The sequence below is a fragment of the Neophocaena asiaeorientalis genome, unplaced genomic scaffold, assembly GCF_003031525.2.
Source record: "Neophocaena asiaeorientalis asiaeorientalis breed wild unplaced genomic scaffold, Neophocaena_asiaeorientalis_V1.1 scaffold206, whole genome shotgun sequence".
In the NCBI taxonomy this organism is placed as follows: Eukaryota; Metazoa; Chordata; class Mammalia; order Artiodactyla; family Phocoenidae; genus Neophocaena; species Neophocaena asiaeorientalis.
Genome location: NW_020174578.1, coordinates 1,426,293 through 1,441,143, shown reverse-complemented (window position 1 = coordinate 1,441,143; position 14,851 = coordinate 1,426,293). Strand labels below are relative to the sequence as shown.

Here is a 14,851-nt window from a genome sequence, read left to right as displayed (position 1 = left end):
CAACTTCCACTACAGAGAATGTGGGGAAAAGTCAGGTTTTGTCTTTGTCTCTTTGGCAACCTCTTAAACCCAGCATTATCCATTCATTTACTCATCCCTAGCATCATGGGTAAGAACACCAGTTCTGGAGTTGAGTTGCCTGGGCTCATATCCTTTCTCTACCTATAGGGAAGCTAATCACATGCTGAGACAACCAGAAAATCAGGTACCAATATTTTCTTAGAGGTTACATTTTATATTTAATAAAAATTCAATAGTGAGCATGGCATAAGTCAGAACTTAGTTGAACTTCCATTTTCTTGGTGAATTTGTGTCTAAATTGAAAATCATTCTTGGAGACAAGCTCTACAGTTTTTTCATTGCTGTGGGCTTCGGTCAAGCCCCGACGCTTCCTCTTACTAGCTTTGTGACTTCAGAAGCTAGTTAATATCCTTAAGTGTTCGTTTTCTCGTCTATGAAATGGGATAATAATATCCGTAAGATAACTCATAGGAAATACCTCACACAATGTCTGGGACATAAAGACTGTTCATTATGTGTTAGGTGTCTTTACTGTTCTTTCAATTAACAAATATTTACTGAGTACTTTTCATGTGAAAAGCACCTGACGAAGGACACTAGTGAAATAGAAGGAAATTATCCTAGAATTGGGAGAAGGATGTGCTGATGGGATTCAGAAGAAGACATTCCCTAGGTTAGTTCTCCACCTGAGGAGTCTCTCTATTCTCAACAAAGCTAATGGAATGATATTGAAAACAACAAAAATATGGTTTAAAAGTGAGCTAGAGGAAAATGGGTAGATGTACACCCCATTAATCCTGAGGATGCATCTCTAATTGGAATGCCACCCACCCAAAGAGCCATGAATATAATCTCAGAATGAGATTATGAGAAAGCTTGGGGTTGCTGGTTTGTGGGGTAATAAGTGAGTGTGGGTTAATTCGGTCTGCTGCACTCAGGAATCCTGTTCCGTTGGAGCCTGTCCTGGCCATGGCCCTCTCAGCACAGTAGCTGTCGATAACTGACAGTGCCTTGATTCCAAGGTGACCAGAGGAGTCAGACACCTGTTTTGTGCTAAGAACCAATGGGCTTATGGAGTTGGTAGGGCTGCTGGAATGATTTTTTCCTTTGGTCGAAGCAAATGTACTCGAAGATGAAACTAACCAAGAAGACCAAACCCCAGTAGCTTTGTAACCTCCAGTTTGAGTTCATACCACATTCTTGGGGTTAGGTTATACCCAAGAATCTTTCCAGAGGCAGAAGAAAGGACACATAGGATGGGCTAGGATCTTGAGGACTATCATTGATACCATGTCTGGGAACAACACTGGTGTTCACTAAATACTCTCACACGAGGACTGAATGCTGACCTCAGGGAGGTTGACTCTGAAGGGAGATTCAGTGTTCAGGTTGTCCACACGAAAGTGGGCAGACAGGCTACTGTGGGGCCTGGTGAAAGCTGAAGAGCTCCCTTCTATGCATCTGCAGGTTGTGTTCAAAGACGTTCACCATCATCAAACAATAGATTTTTATCCCATGTCATGGATAAGAATCCAAATGCAGACGGAGTTTAGTGATTTTCCATAGAACCGAAGCTGGTTCAGGGCTCTCTCCATTATACCAGCCTGTCTCGCTTGCTGTTAGAAAGCTTCTCAAAGCAGAAGTTAAGAGCTTTGTTCAGGGCTGGCTGGGGTGAGGGAGTGATATCAGATTATAATGGAATCCATGGTCTTTAATGCTACCGGTCATAAATAGAAGCAAAGAGCCTGCAGAAACTCAAGATGCCAAGATGAAACATCCTCTTCTGGAGGATGAGGATGGTGAAGCAAGTCTCTTGATGAGAGCAAGAGTACCAGTAGAGAAACAATAAAAGCAGCACAGCAGCCTGAGAAAGTTGGTCCCGTTTTGTCTTAGGACCTTAAAGGCCTTCCTGAGGACAGGTAGGAAGTAGGATTCAGGCTCAAGGTACACTAGGCAAGAAAAAGGGTGGCAGAGTTGGTGAGTGATCACCCCCCGTCCTGCACACACACCCCTTTGTGCACATCTTTTAACCCTCAGTCTGGATGTACGTCTGCATGGGGTCTTCCTGCCACTCAGGCAGACAGGCCAGGCTCGCAGCCACTTCCTTCTGGACAGGCCAGCCCCAGGCCTCGAAGAAAGGAGCCAGATTCTTCTGTACCCTTCCAGAGAACTTCTTCACCCACAGATTCATCTTGCCAGTGTTGTCTTTGGGGATGTCAGAGAGGGTCTGGTACTCAGCAAAGAGCTGGGTGAATGGCTCCCATCCAAAGGCCTCCTGGAGCTGGAAGAGAAGGAAGGGGCAGGATGAGGTACAAGTTTGTGAAAATACCTGCAACATGCGTGTTCATGAGTGCATCTCATTTCTGGTGATTTCTTCCCCTTAATCATTCACCAGCTTCACTTCTTTGCTTGCCCTTATCTCCCCATCTCAACCCTGCACATAAACACAATCTTACTGGCTCATTCCACTCCTTGGCCACAAACTCTGTACCCCCTGAATGTAGTAGGGGACTACATGAAGACCCTAATGGCTGAAAAGAGGTAAATACTCAATAAATGACAGTTATCATTATTATCCCTATTTTAAAAAATTATATCCCCAGTTCCTAAGTGTTTCCCAGGCATCAGACAGGTTTGAGCCTGACTGAGATGGGGATTTTGGGAGCCAAAATCTGGGAACTTCCGACACCTTCCAGACATAATAAAACCTTCCAGACAGAATAAAGCCCTTGTTTTTTTCTCTTTTTCAGCCGTCTCAGAGCTGTGACTATTTTCAAGGCTACTGTTTTTCTCTGTGGAACACTGCCTTTGGGACAAAACAAGGAAGAAGCAGGTATGTCACAAGGAGCTCAAAATGAGAGTGACTCATACTTTATAGGGAACAGCCCACCTGAAAGCCATGGGCAGGAGACTCTTGCCAAGATTATAGAGGTTTAGAAGTAGCAGGGATCTTGAGGTTTCCGAGACCACCCCCTTTTATGGAGGAGAATCCTCTGACTCTGAGGTGTAGAAGCCCGAGGACAGACGGCATTTTGATTAGCCTCCCTCTGACCTCACTGTTGTGCTCTCACTGCTTATCTGCTCTCACTGCTTGGCCTTTGACAATCGTCCTGCTCGTCTCTCTTAATTAGTAATCCACAAATTAAACATTTATCACACATACAACATTAAAAAATATCTACAATGTGCCAGGTATTTCTAGGCAAAATGATTAAGGCTCTTGTTTATCTGGAGGTCACTGGTCAATGGGAGAGACAGACTTGTAAGTAAACAAATGACAAAAAAAGTTGGCTTGTCAAGGAGATGATGTCGGGAGAAGAGGACAAGAGAGCTGAATTTTGACAGGTGACTTGACAGGTAACAGACAAGGGGTTCAAGCACGTTGCAGCTGCAGGAAGGAAACGTGAGGAGGTATAGGAACAAAAACAGCAAGATGTGTTCATAGCGGGAAGCAGCTCAGTAAACTGCAGGATAATTATGGAGACAGGAAATTGGGAGATGGAGATGGAGGTGTTGGCCAAAGCCTGATGATAAAGGGCCTTCTGCACCCAGCTAAGCAGCTTCCATTTTATTCTGTGTGTGAAGGAGAACACTTGACGAGCTTAAACATGGAATATTCAGATTATTCTGGAAGTGGTGTGGAAGATGGATTATAGGTGGTTGAAGCGAGATGCTGGAAAAACTGAGGAGGCTTTTAAAACAGAAGAGGATCCTGAGGATCTACACTAAGGCAACGGCAGGAGGAATGATGGCGAGCAGACCTCCCACAGGTGAAGAAAACAGAAGGTATCTCTCTGTCCTGGGACCAAGTCTCAGGCTCCAAGGTGAGGGGTCTCCCCAAAGCTTTTGCAAAATGATATTCATGGTGAGTGGGTCAGTAGGTAGGGTGGAATTAGAGCTTTGCCTTACACTTCAGTGGCAACTACCATGTAAGGTCTCTTTCCCTGTAGACCCTCAGACTGGCTCTAGAATCCTGAGCTGATGCTGCACAGTTATCTCATTGACTGGGGCTGTCTCACACTCACTCTTCAGAAAATGAGTGAAAAAAGAAAAAGAAATCAGAGGGAGGGTTCAGAAGTGCAAAAGCCTGGGCTTGTCATTAGCTCCTGATTTTAGGTTCTGGTTCCATCATTTAAATGTGTGACATTGGACAGGATGCTTAAACTCTCTAACTCAGCATGTGCCTGTAAAAAGTGGGCAATACCCACTATCTAAAGAGTCATGGTAGACATTATAGGAGATCTGATATGGGGAGTGGCTTTGACAACTTGAAAATACAAAAATTCAAAGCAGGATAGGGGAGGGGAAAGGGATTTATGCTTATTTCATAGGAAATCGACTCACTTTGGGACTTCGGTGTTCTTCTGTTGGGTTGGTTATTTACTTATTCATTCTAAAGACATTTTGGGATCAAATGGGTGATGGAAATTTGAGAATCACATTGACAGATTTACCTCCTAAGAGGCCTTCTTGTAATGGAGTTGCCCCTAACACATCACTGTAATTAGGAAGGGATGCAACACTCACTTGACGCATAAAACTAAGGTGAGGGAAAACAAAGCAAAGCAAAATGATCACAGCATTTCCAAGGCACCTACTTGGGGACAAAGGACGGACGAATGAGTGGGAGCGCTTTGACTCAGTCTCAGGAGTGTCTCACTCAGAGCTTCTGCTCTTGACCAATATACCCAGAGACTACATTCTCTACTTATCTTCTTTTCACAGTAGTTTTCATTTCCTCTTACATATCATCACAAAACCACAGTACGTGAGTGGGACAGGCATCATTATCTCCATCTTAGAGGTGTATGACCTGAGAAGCACCGCCATGCAGCCAGGGGAGGTGGTGGGCCCAGGCTGATAGGGGTGGTGAAGGAGTTGGAGAGCTCCTGGGGTTCAGGATGCTACACGACTGAGGGTCTAGTGGCCCCCATCTCCCTGAATTTCTGTTCAGTACCTTTAGATACGTTTCCAGAGCTGTCCACACATTCCAGTCGTTCAGGGGCGCTCCCTTTCCCAGGTGTGTTTTGATCCTTTTCTCTCGTTCTGGAGGGCTCAGAGCTGGGTGGGCCTGAGCCCTGGGGATGTGCAGGACCGTCTCGTGCACATAGACTGACCAGAGGTTACAGGTGGCCTCGGTGGTGTGTGGGGGGAACTCCCACCCGTGCCGCTGCTGGTTGTGGCCCAGCTCGTGGATGGCTCCCCACAGACCTCTGCTTCTCATGCCCATCTCACTGATGAGCTCCTGCACCGACTGCAGGTGGCACATGATAGGGTATCCTGAGTGCATCCAGCCTGGGAACGCAAAAGGAAGAGTGAGGCATGGTGGGCGTGGTCCACCCAAACCCATCTCACTTCATTCCTCTCCATGGTGTAACTTTTTCTCGCCATCCTGGCTGCTACCATAATTCCAGAATCTCCATGCTGATTGGAAAGCAGATGCTTTCTCTGACTTGGTCTGAAGAGTCCCGACCCTTCTTCCCGGCCTCCACACTGGAGTTATGCTTCGCCTTCTCTCTGGCCCCCCAAATGTTAACACTTTATATAGTCATTCTCACTATAATTCAGTGCTTCCTTTTGTGTGAGTTTTCTTTGCATGTGAGTCTACGACATTAGGTCCTGTGTCTGAATTTGAGATCCCTGAGGCTAGGGCAGTGCCGTTTCTTCTCCTGTGTACGCTACTGTTGGCCAGAGTTATACTTTTTAACAGTGAAAATCTTGTGGTTTTTTGAAGATTAGAAAACAGGTCCAGAGGAATTTTCCACATGTTGGAACCAGATTTCCGTGTTTGTTTTTTTTTTTTTTTTAAGATGGCCTTCTTTCCTCTAAACCACTGAATACTTAACATAAACCTCTTTACTCTCTCTTTTCATTGCCAACACGTTTGAAGGAGATATTTCTGTTTTAAACTCTCCTTGAAACAACGCTCACTGCCATCTTGAACTCCTGGTACCAATTTTTCTGAGACTGTTCTCCCTCCTGTGAAATCTTACGCTTTAGATGAACATGATTTACCTTTTCACATGTAAACATCTTTTCATCTCCATCAAAGTCCATGTCTTGAACATCTTTTTTTCCCTTACTTTACTGGTAAAATTATGCGTTACGCATATTGGACGTTTAAAAAAGGCAAAATAGATGTCAGCAGAAGGAAGGAAATAAAGATCAGACAGGGAATAAATAGAGATTAAAAAAACCATAGAAAAGATCAGTAAAACCAACAGCCGGTTTTTTGAAAGGATAAACAAAATCAACAAACCCTGGCCAGGCTCACAAGAAGAAAAGAGAGGGGACTCCAATAAACAAAATAAGAAATGAAAGAGGAGAAATAACAACTGATACCACAGAGATACAGAAAATCACAAGAGGATACTATGAACAGTTACATGCCAACAAATTGGACAACCTAGAAGAAATGGATGAGTTTCTAGAAACACATGGCCTGCCCAAATTGAGTCAAGAAAAAACAGATAATTTGAACAGACCAATTGCTAGAAGTGAAATAGAACCTGTAATTTAAAAAACTCCCTATAAACAAAAGTCCAGGACTGGACGGCTTCACAGGGAAATTCTACCAAACATACAAAGCAGAACTTATACCAATCCTTCTCAAACTCTTCCAAAAGATGGAAGAGGATAGAACACTCCCAAAGCCATTCTATGAAGCCGCCGTCACCCTGATACCAGAACCAGACAAAGACACTACAAAAAATAAAAATAAAAAACTACGGGCCAAGAAAAGGCAAAATAATAAGTAAATGGTGTCCACAGACTAGGAGCATCCCTCTGGAGCACCCACCGGCTGAGATCTGCACATCAGCAACAATCCTCTCTGGACGGAGGAAAGGAAAGGGCTGGGCTGCCAGCCTGGCTATAGCCCGCATCATCTCATCCCAGAGGTGGAGTAAAGATTCGGGGTCCTCCAGGGCCTGGAGGTCTGCAGTTGGCACCGTCAAGATGATGTTGTCTGTTGCCAGCTCTCCCCAGGGAGCTGTGCTCTCCTGGATACGCCTCTTCCACTCCTCCAGGGATGTCTTACCTGGGAATAAAGGGCATGGAACCTGTCACCCACTTCCTCAACTTTCCTTGAGCCGAAAAACACAACTGGAACTCCAGGAGGAGGACAGTGAAATGATGAACTACTATCATGTGGGTCTATGTGCTGTGAAGTGAAGGACAGGCCCCCAGACCCTTCCCTCTGTTCTGCCCGGAAGTCTCCATGGACACAGGGAGTCCCTCATCTCCTACCTCCACTGGCACCTCAGACAGTCCCTCCTCCTCTTGTCCACCAATCCTCTTCCCTCCCCTCCTTCAACAAGCCCATCAACACCACAGCACCCCCGACTCTCCCACTCCCCTCCACGTTCAGTCCACTCACCCAGCCTGTAATATGGGGCAGGCACAGCCCTCTTGATGGTGACGGACACGGGGCCCAGTTTACTGCCCTTGGGCACGATGACATAGAGAAGGCCACCCCAGAGGCAGGAGACTGACAGTTTGGTCCTATCCATGCAGCACTGGTGAGTTACCACAGGGGCTCGAGACAGCTTGCTGGCACTCGTCAGGTCATCGGTGTGGCAGCCAATCTGTACCTGGAGAGGCGATTCCACCATGTGTGCTGTGGGTGTGTGGTACTGTGAGCTTTTAGCACTCCAAAAACCATATGGACTGAAAGGTACGCAGAATCATTTTTCTAGGGATTTAAGCAGCTCCACAATGGACCATGATCAGGCAGACCAGGCATAACCCCGAGGCTGATATTGACTAGGGTCCCGTGGTGCCTCTGTACCAGGCAGAACCTGGGCTCTCGCTCCAGGGTTCAAGCCCCTAAGGTGATTCCGATGCTGGGAATGAGGCAGAGGGAATCTTCATCTGCCCTTTGTGCACAGACTGGAGGCCTATCCAGAGGCAGTGGGATATGGGGTGACGGGGGAGAACTGGTTCTGTCTTCCCTCTTTGTCTCAGCCTCCCCTCCTGGTCAGGTAGATGGAGTGCATTTTGTCTGGAGTCCTGTGACTGCTTTTCTTAGGTTTAATGTAAGTGAGCTTGAGAAAGGAGACGAACCCAAAAGAGACCCTTACTATGGTAGGAAGTGACCCTCAAAATTGAGGCGGGAATAATTTTACTTCTGCATGACGGCCTGTTTTTGTGAGTGACGGGGTTAAGTACACCCTTCAGCAATCAGGGTGAAGAGGTAAAACCCAGAAAGGCCGCGTTGGAGAAATGAGTGAGGTTCCGAATACGTAACAGGCGCTCCTTCGCCTCACAGCCCTGTCGGGAGGTGGAAACCTGAGGGCTTGTGTTTGAGGACTGGATCTGATGTTAGGAGCTCTGGCATCTTCAGTCACTCCCTTAGGCTCCCTGAAACTTAGCTGTTTCATCTGTGAAATCTGTAACGTGGGCAGAACAATGCCTTCCTGCACTCCTGGAAGAAGTGTCGCGAGCTGGATGAGAATGAAGCCCTGTGGCTCTGAGATGTGGCAGTGGCGTTCTGGCCTTACCTTCAGGCCAGCAAAAACCGCAGCTTCAGACAAGGAGACTTCTGCATTTTGTCCATTTGGGAGGTAGAGCCCTGTACTCACCCAGGAATCACCGCTGCCTGACAAAAGCCATAGGAAGGGCTGAGTTATTCCCCCACCTGACTCCACCCCACCTGGAACCTCACAGCCCCTCCCAGAGGTGCAGCCCTGCCCTGCGCACCTCATCTCATCCATGCTTCTTGCATCCATCCCACCTAATCCCTGAGCAGAACCCCAACCCCCGTCTCCTGGGAAGTACCTGTTAGAGAATGGAGCTGGCCTACCTGAGCTTCAGCACCTGCAATGTCCTGCAAATCTCGCTAGCCCCACCTTACCTTCCCCCAGGTCCCTCATTCTGTACCTGGGTTGCTTCCATCGATCTCCACTGTGATGGCGTGTTCTGAGGGGTACGAACTGGAGCTGCAAGACCAGGTTCCAAGCCCCTGTGCCAGCTGAGAGCAGTCTGTGCCGGAGCGTGCCAGCTCCGTGGCCAGGCAGAGCAGGGCAGCCTCATAGGAGTCACTGGCAACTGGCTTTTCCCTGCTCACAGCTGGGAGCCCCGACAGATGCAGCATCTTCCTCAGGAGCCGGTGCAAGGAAACATAAGCAGGGACCCCCTCTGCGGGGATCTGCAGGAAGCCTGCTGCATCTGCTCCCAGTTTGGCCAGCCAGCTCTTTTCCAGGTTCCCACCCCCGCGGTTCACGATAAGCTGGAATTCAGATAGTGCCTTGCGGAAGTGGTAGCTCTGCTTCTCAGGGGTAGGGACAGGGAAACAGCCTGGGTCCAGAGTCCGAGCTAGGATACTGAGGCCGAAGCAGTTGAGTATGATGTTACCAGGGAAACTAGCCAAAGTGGAGCGGCCGGGGTTCTGGGAGGCCCACCACCAGGCCTGGCCCCCGATCAGCAAGCCCCCACCCTCAGCCACAAACTCCTGCAGCTGCTTAGCCTCCTTGTCACTGTAAGCCACACAGCAGTAGACTCTCAAGTCAGCAGTCAGGTGGGGCTCCAGACTGCATTCCAGGCCATGCTCTGACAGCAGGGCACACAGATTTTTTAGACACGTGTTCACCCCAACTTTGCTCGTCTGGCCTCTGGCCAGCCAGCGCACAGCATTGAGCAAAAAGGGCCCCATCTTGGGCGTACAGAGCATGCCCTCGTGGGCAGCCAGAACCACGCGGCCCCGGCCATAGCGGGCAGCTGCCAGGAAGCAGCCGAGAGAGGCATCTAAGCCCAGGGGGAAGGCCAGGGCCCCATGCACCAGCAGCTGCGAGGGGATTCCCCCTGTTTTGATGTCCAGCTCTGAGATCCCTTCCAGGAGCTCCTGCTGATCCTGCCCGAGATCCTCCCCAAACCTGGAAAAGAGACAAAGGAAAAGGAACAAAGGGGCTATAGTCAGTGAGTGAACCATCGAAATGAGCTCACTGAATAGAGCAATCTGTGTGGGTACAAAGATACACAGTTCATGCCAATCTTCTTATTCTCGCTAAGATTTGAGATTTGAAATCACTTGTGTGACTCGCTTTATTGCAGTGGTCTGGAACTGAACTCGCAGTATCTCCGAAGTCTGCCTGTTACTGAACGTATAAATGAATTGTTAGAAAAATGGATCTGTTATTCTTAGAGAAAGTAATCCTACTTAGACATTTTTCAGAGTAACATTTCTGTAAAAGAAGGCAGTAAAAATCAAATCCCCCTCTCCACATGCTAGCACTGATCCAGGAACATGTTACAAGTAAACTATTTAATCCTACACTTGAAGATTTATACAAACTCACTCCTTTTAAAAACTGTCACTTAGGTGATTCTAATGGGCAGCGCAGAAGGACAGCCACTGCAGGCCACCGCCTCCGACTCTGAAGGCACTCCCGCTGTGTGGCTGACAGGGTCTGGTGCTCCGGCCGGGTGTCAGGCCTGAGCCTCTGAGGTGGGAGAGCTGAATTCAGGACATTGGTCCACCAGAGACCTTCTGGCCCCACGTAATATCAATCAGTGAGAGCTGTCCCAGAGATCTCCGTCTCAGTGCTAAGACCCAGCTCCACTCAGTGACCAGCAAGCCCCAGTGCTGGACACCCCATGCCAAACACCTAGCAAAAAGGAACACAACCCCACCCATTAGCAGAGAGGCTGCCTAAAATCATACTAAGTTCACAGACACCCAAGACACACCACCGGATGCGGTTCAGCACGCCAGAAAGTCAGGATCCAGCTGCATGCACCAGAAGACAGGCACCAGTTCCCACCACCAGGAAGCCTACACAAGCCACTAAACCAACCTTACCCACAGGGGGCAGACACCAAAAAAAAATGGGAATTATGAACATGCAGCCTGCGAAAAGGAGACCCCAAACACAGTAAGTTAAGCAAAATGAGAAGACAGAGACATATACAGCACATGAAGGAGCAAGGTAAAAACCCACCCAACCAAACAAATGAAGAGGAAATAGGCAGCCTACTTGAAAATGAATTCAGACTAATGATAGTAAAGATGATCCAAAATCTTGGTAATAGAATGGAGATAATACAAGAAATATTTAATAAGGACCTAGAAGAACTAAAGAGCAAACAAACAATGATGAACAACACAATAAATGAAATTAAAAATTCTCTAGAAGGAATCATTAGCAGAATAACTGAGGCAGAAGAACGGATAAGTGACCTGGAAGATAAAAGAGTGGAAATAACTACAGCGGAGCAGAATAAAGAAAAAAGAATGAAAAGAATTGAGGACAGTCTCAGAGACCTCGGGGACAACATTAAATGTACCAACATTCGAATTACAGGGGTCCCAGAAAAGAAGACAAAAAGGGACTGAGAAAATATTTGAAAAGATTATAGTTGAAAACTTCTCAAACATGGGAAAGGAAATAGTCAAGTCCAGGAAACACAGAGAGTCCCATACAGGATAAATCCAAGGAGAAACATGCCAAGACACATATTAATCAAACTATCAAAAATTAAATACAAAGAACAAATATTAAAAGCAGCAAGGGAAAAGCAACAAATAACATACAAATGAATCTCCATAAGGTTAACAGCTGATCTTTCAGCAGAAATCTGCAAGCCAGGACGGAGTGGTAGGACATACTTAAAGTGATGAAGGAAAATTGGACAATTTCTTAGAAAAGCACAACCTTCCGAGACTGAACCAGGAAGAAATAGAAAATATGAACAGACCAATCACAAGCACTGAAATTGAAATTGTCATTAAAAACCTTCCAACGAACAAAAGCCCAGGACCAGATGTCTTCACAGGCGAATTCTATCAAACATTTAGAGAAGAGCTAACACCGATCCTTCTCAAACTCTTCCAAAATACAGCAGAGGGAGGAACACTCCCAAACTCATTCTACGAGACCACCATCACCCTAATACCAAAACCAGACAAAGATGTTACCAAAAAAAGAAAACTACAGGCCAATATCACTGATGAACATAGATGCAAAAATCCTCAACAAAATACTAGCAAACAGAACCTAACAACACATTAAAAGGATCATACACCATGATCAAGTGGGATTTATCCCAGAGGTGCAAGGATTCTTCAATACATGCAAATCAATCAATGTGATACACCATATTAACAAACTGAAGAATAAAAAACCATATGATCATCTCAATAGATGCAGAAAAAGCTTTTAACAAAATTCAACACCCATTTATGATAAAAACCCTCCAGAAAGTAGGCACAGAGGGAACTTACCTCAATATAATAAAGGCCATATATGACAAACCCACAGCCAACATCGTCCTCAATGGTGAAAAACTGAAACCATTTCCACTAAGATCAGGAACAAGACAAGGGTGCCCACTCTTACCACTATTATTCAGCATAGTTTTGGAAGTTTTATCCACAGTAATCAGAGTGGAAAAAGAAATAAAAGGAATCCAAATCAGAAAAGAAGAAGTAAAACTGTCACTGTTTGCAGATGACATGATACTGTACATAAGAATCCTAAAGATGCTACCAGAAAACTACTAGAACTAATCAATGACTTTGGTAAAGTAGCAGGATACAAAGGTAATGCACAGAAATCTCTTGCATTCCTATACACTAATGATGAAAAATATGAAAGAGAAATTAAGGAAGCACCCCCATTTATCATTGCAACAAAAAAAAATATCTAGCAGTAAACCTACCTAAGGAGGCAGAAAACCTGTATGCAGAAAACTATAAGACACTGATGAAAGAAATTAAAGATGATACAAATAGATGGAGAGATATACCATGTTCTTGGATTGGTAGAATCAACAGTATGAAAATGACTCTACTTCCCAAAGCAATCTACAGATTCAGTGCAATCCCTATCAAACTACAGACTGGCATTTTTCACAGAACTAGAACAAACAATTGCACAGTTTGTATGGAAACACAAACGACCCCGGGTAGCCAAAGCAATCTTGAGAAAGAAAAACAGAGCTGAGGGAATCAGGCTCCCTGACTTCAGACTATACTACAAAGCTACAGTAATCAAGACAGTATGGTACTGGCACAAAAACAGAAAAATAGATCAATGGAATAGGATAGAAAGCCCAGAGGTAAACCCATGCACATTTGATCACCTTATCTTTGATAAAGGAGGCAAGGATATACAATTGAGGAAAGACAGCCTCTTCAATAAGTGGTGCTGGGAAAACTGGACAGCTACATGTAAAAGAATGAAATTAGAACACTTCCTAACACCATACACAAAAATATACTCAGAATGGATTAAAGACTTAAATATAAGGCCATACACTATAAAACTCTTAGAGGAAAACATAGGCAGACACTCTATGACATAAATCACAGCAAGATCCTTTTTGACCCGCGTCCTAGAGAAATGGAAATAAAAACAAAAACAGATGGGACCTAATGAAACTTAAAAGCTTTTGCACAGCAAAGGAAACTATAAGCAAGATGAAAAGACAACCCTCAGAATGGGAGAAAATATTTGCAAATGAAGCAACTGACAAAGGATTTATCTCCAAAATATACAAGCAGCTCATGTAGCTCAGTATCAAAAAAACAAACAACCCAACCCCAAAATGGGCAGACAACATAAACAGATATTTCTTCAAAGAAGATACACAGATTGCCAACAAACACATGAAAGGATGCTCAACATCACTAATCATGAGAGAAATGCAAATCAAAACTACAATGAGGTATCACCTCACACCAGTCAGAATGGCCATCATCAAAAAATCTACAAACAATAAATGCTGAAGAGGGTGTGGAGAAAAGGGAACCCTCTTGCACTGTTGGTGGGAATGTAAATTGATATAGCCACTATGGAGAACAGTACGGAGGTTCCTTAAACTATAAATAGAACTACCATATGACCCAGCAGTCCCACTACTGGGCATATACCCTGAGAAAAGCATAATTCAAAAAGAGTCATGTACCACAATGTTCATTGTAGCTCTATTTACAATAGCCAGGACATGGAAGCAACCTAAGTGTCCATCGACAAATGAATGGATAAAGAAGATGTGGCATGTATATACAATGGAATATTACTCAACCATAAAAAGAAACGAAATTGAGTTATTTGTAGTCAGGCGGACGGACCTAGAGTCTGTTACACAGAGTGAAGTAAGTCAGAAAAAGAAAAACAAATACCATATGCTAACACATATATATGGAATCTTAAAAAAAAAAAGTGGTTCTGAAGAACCTAGGGGTAGGACAGGAATAAAGTCGCAGATGTAGAGAATGCACTTGAGGACATGAGGAGTGGGAAGGGAAAGCTGAAACGAAGTGAGAGAGTGGCAATGACATACATACACTACCAAATGTAAAATAGCTAGCTAGTGGGAAGCAGCTGCATTTCATGGGAGATCAGCTCGATGTTTTGTGACCACCTAGAGGGGTGGGATAGGGAGGGTGGGAGGGAGATGCAAGAGGGAGGGGATATGGGGACATATGTATACGTATAGCTGATTCACTTTGTTATATAGCAGCAACTAACACAACAACGTAAAGCAATTATACTCTAATAAAGATGTTAAAATATTGTCACTTAAATCTGATGAGCATATTTACTACTTCTTATTGAGAAATGGTCAAAATGTAATGAATTGAGGAAAGATTTTGTATTTCAAGAATTTTTAAAACCCATTTGTAGATACTTTGTCAAGCGACAGGAGATTGGTTAAATAAGTTATGGTTAACTGTAGATAGCATATCATATGGCAATTAAAATAATTACTGGAAAATGCTTCATAGAAAAAATTTTAAGTCAGATTCTAATATACTATGCTCTAAATAAGCCACATTTTGCACAACAAACTGCCAAGAACAAACAAACAAACAAAAAACAAAATCCAC

At 44.9% G+C, this 14,851-nt stretch overlaps 1 protein-coding gene across 1 annotated transcript in view; it reads right to left on the bottom strand.

The window, feature by feature from the left end:
* Positions 1 to 236: 236 nt before the first annotated feature.
* TCAF2 (TRPM8 channel associated factor 2) overlaps positions 237 to 14,851 on the bottom strand; it is a 28,148-nt gene continuing 13,533 nt past the window's right edge. The window contains exons 3-8 of the mRNA XM_024758095.1: positions 8,902 to 9,893; positions 8,523 to 8,620; positions 7,400 to 7,613; positions 6,821 to 7,060; positions 4,979 to 5,316; positions 237 to 2,302 (exon numbers count right to left, since the gene is read on the bottom strand). Coding sequence (XP_024613863.1) covers positions 2,048 to 2,302; positions 4,979 to 5,316; positions 6,821 to 7,060; positions 7,400 to 7,613; positions 8,523 to 8,620; positions 8,902 to 9,893 — 2,137 coding nt within the window. The 3' untranslated portion in view covers positions 237 to 2,047. The remainder of the gene's footprint in view (positions 2,303 to 4,978; positions 5,317 to 6,820; positions 7,061 to 7,399; positions 7,614 to 8,522; positions 8,621 to 8,901; positions 9,894 to 14,851) is intronic.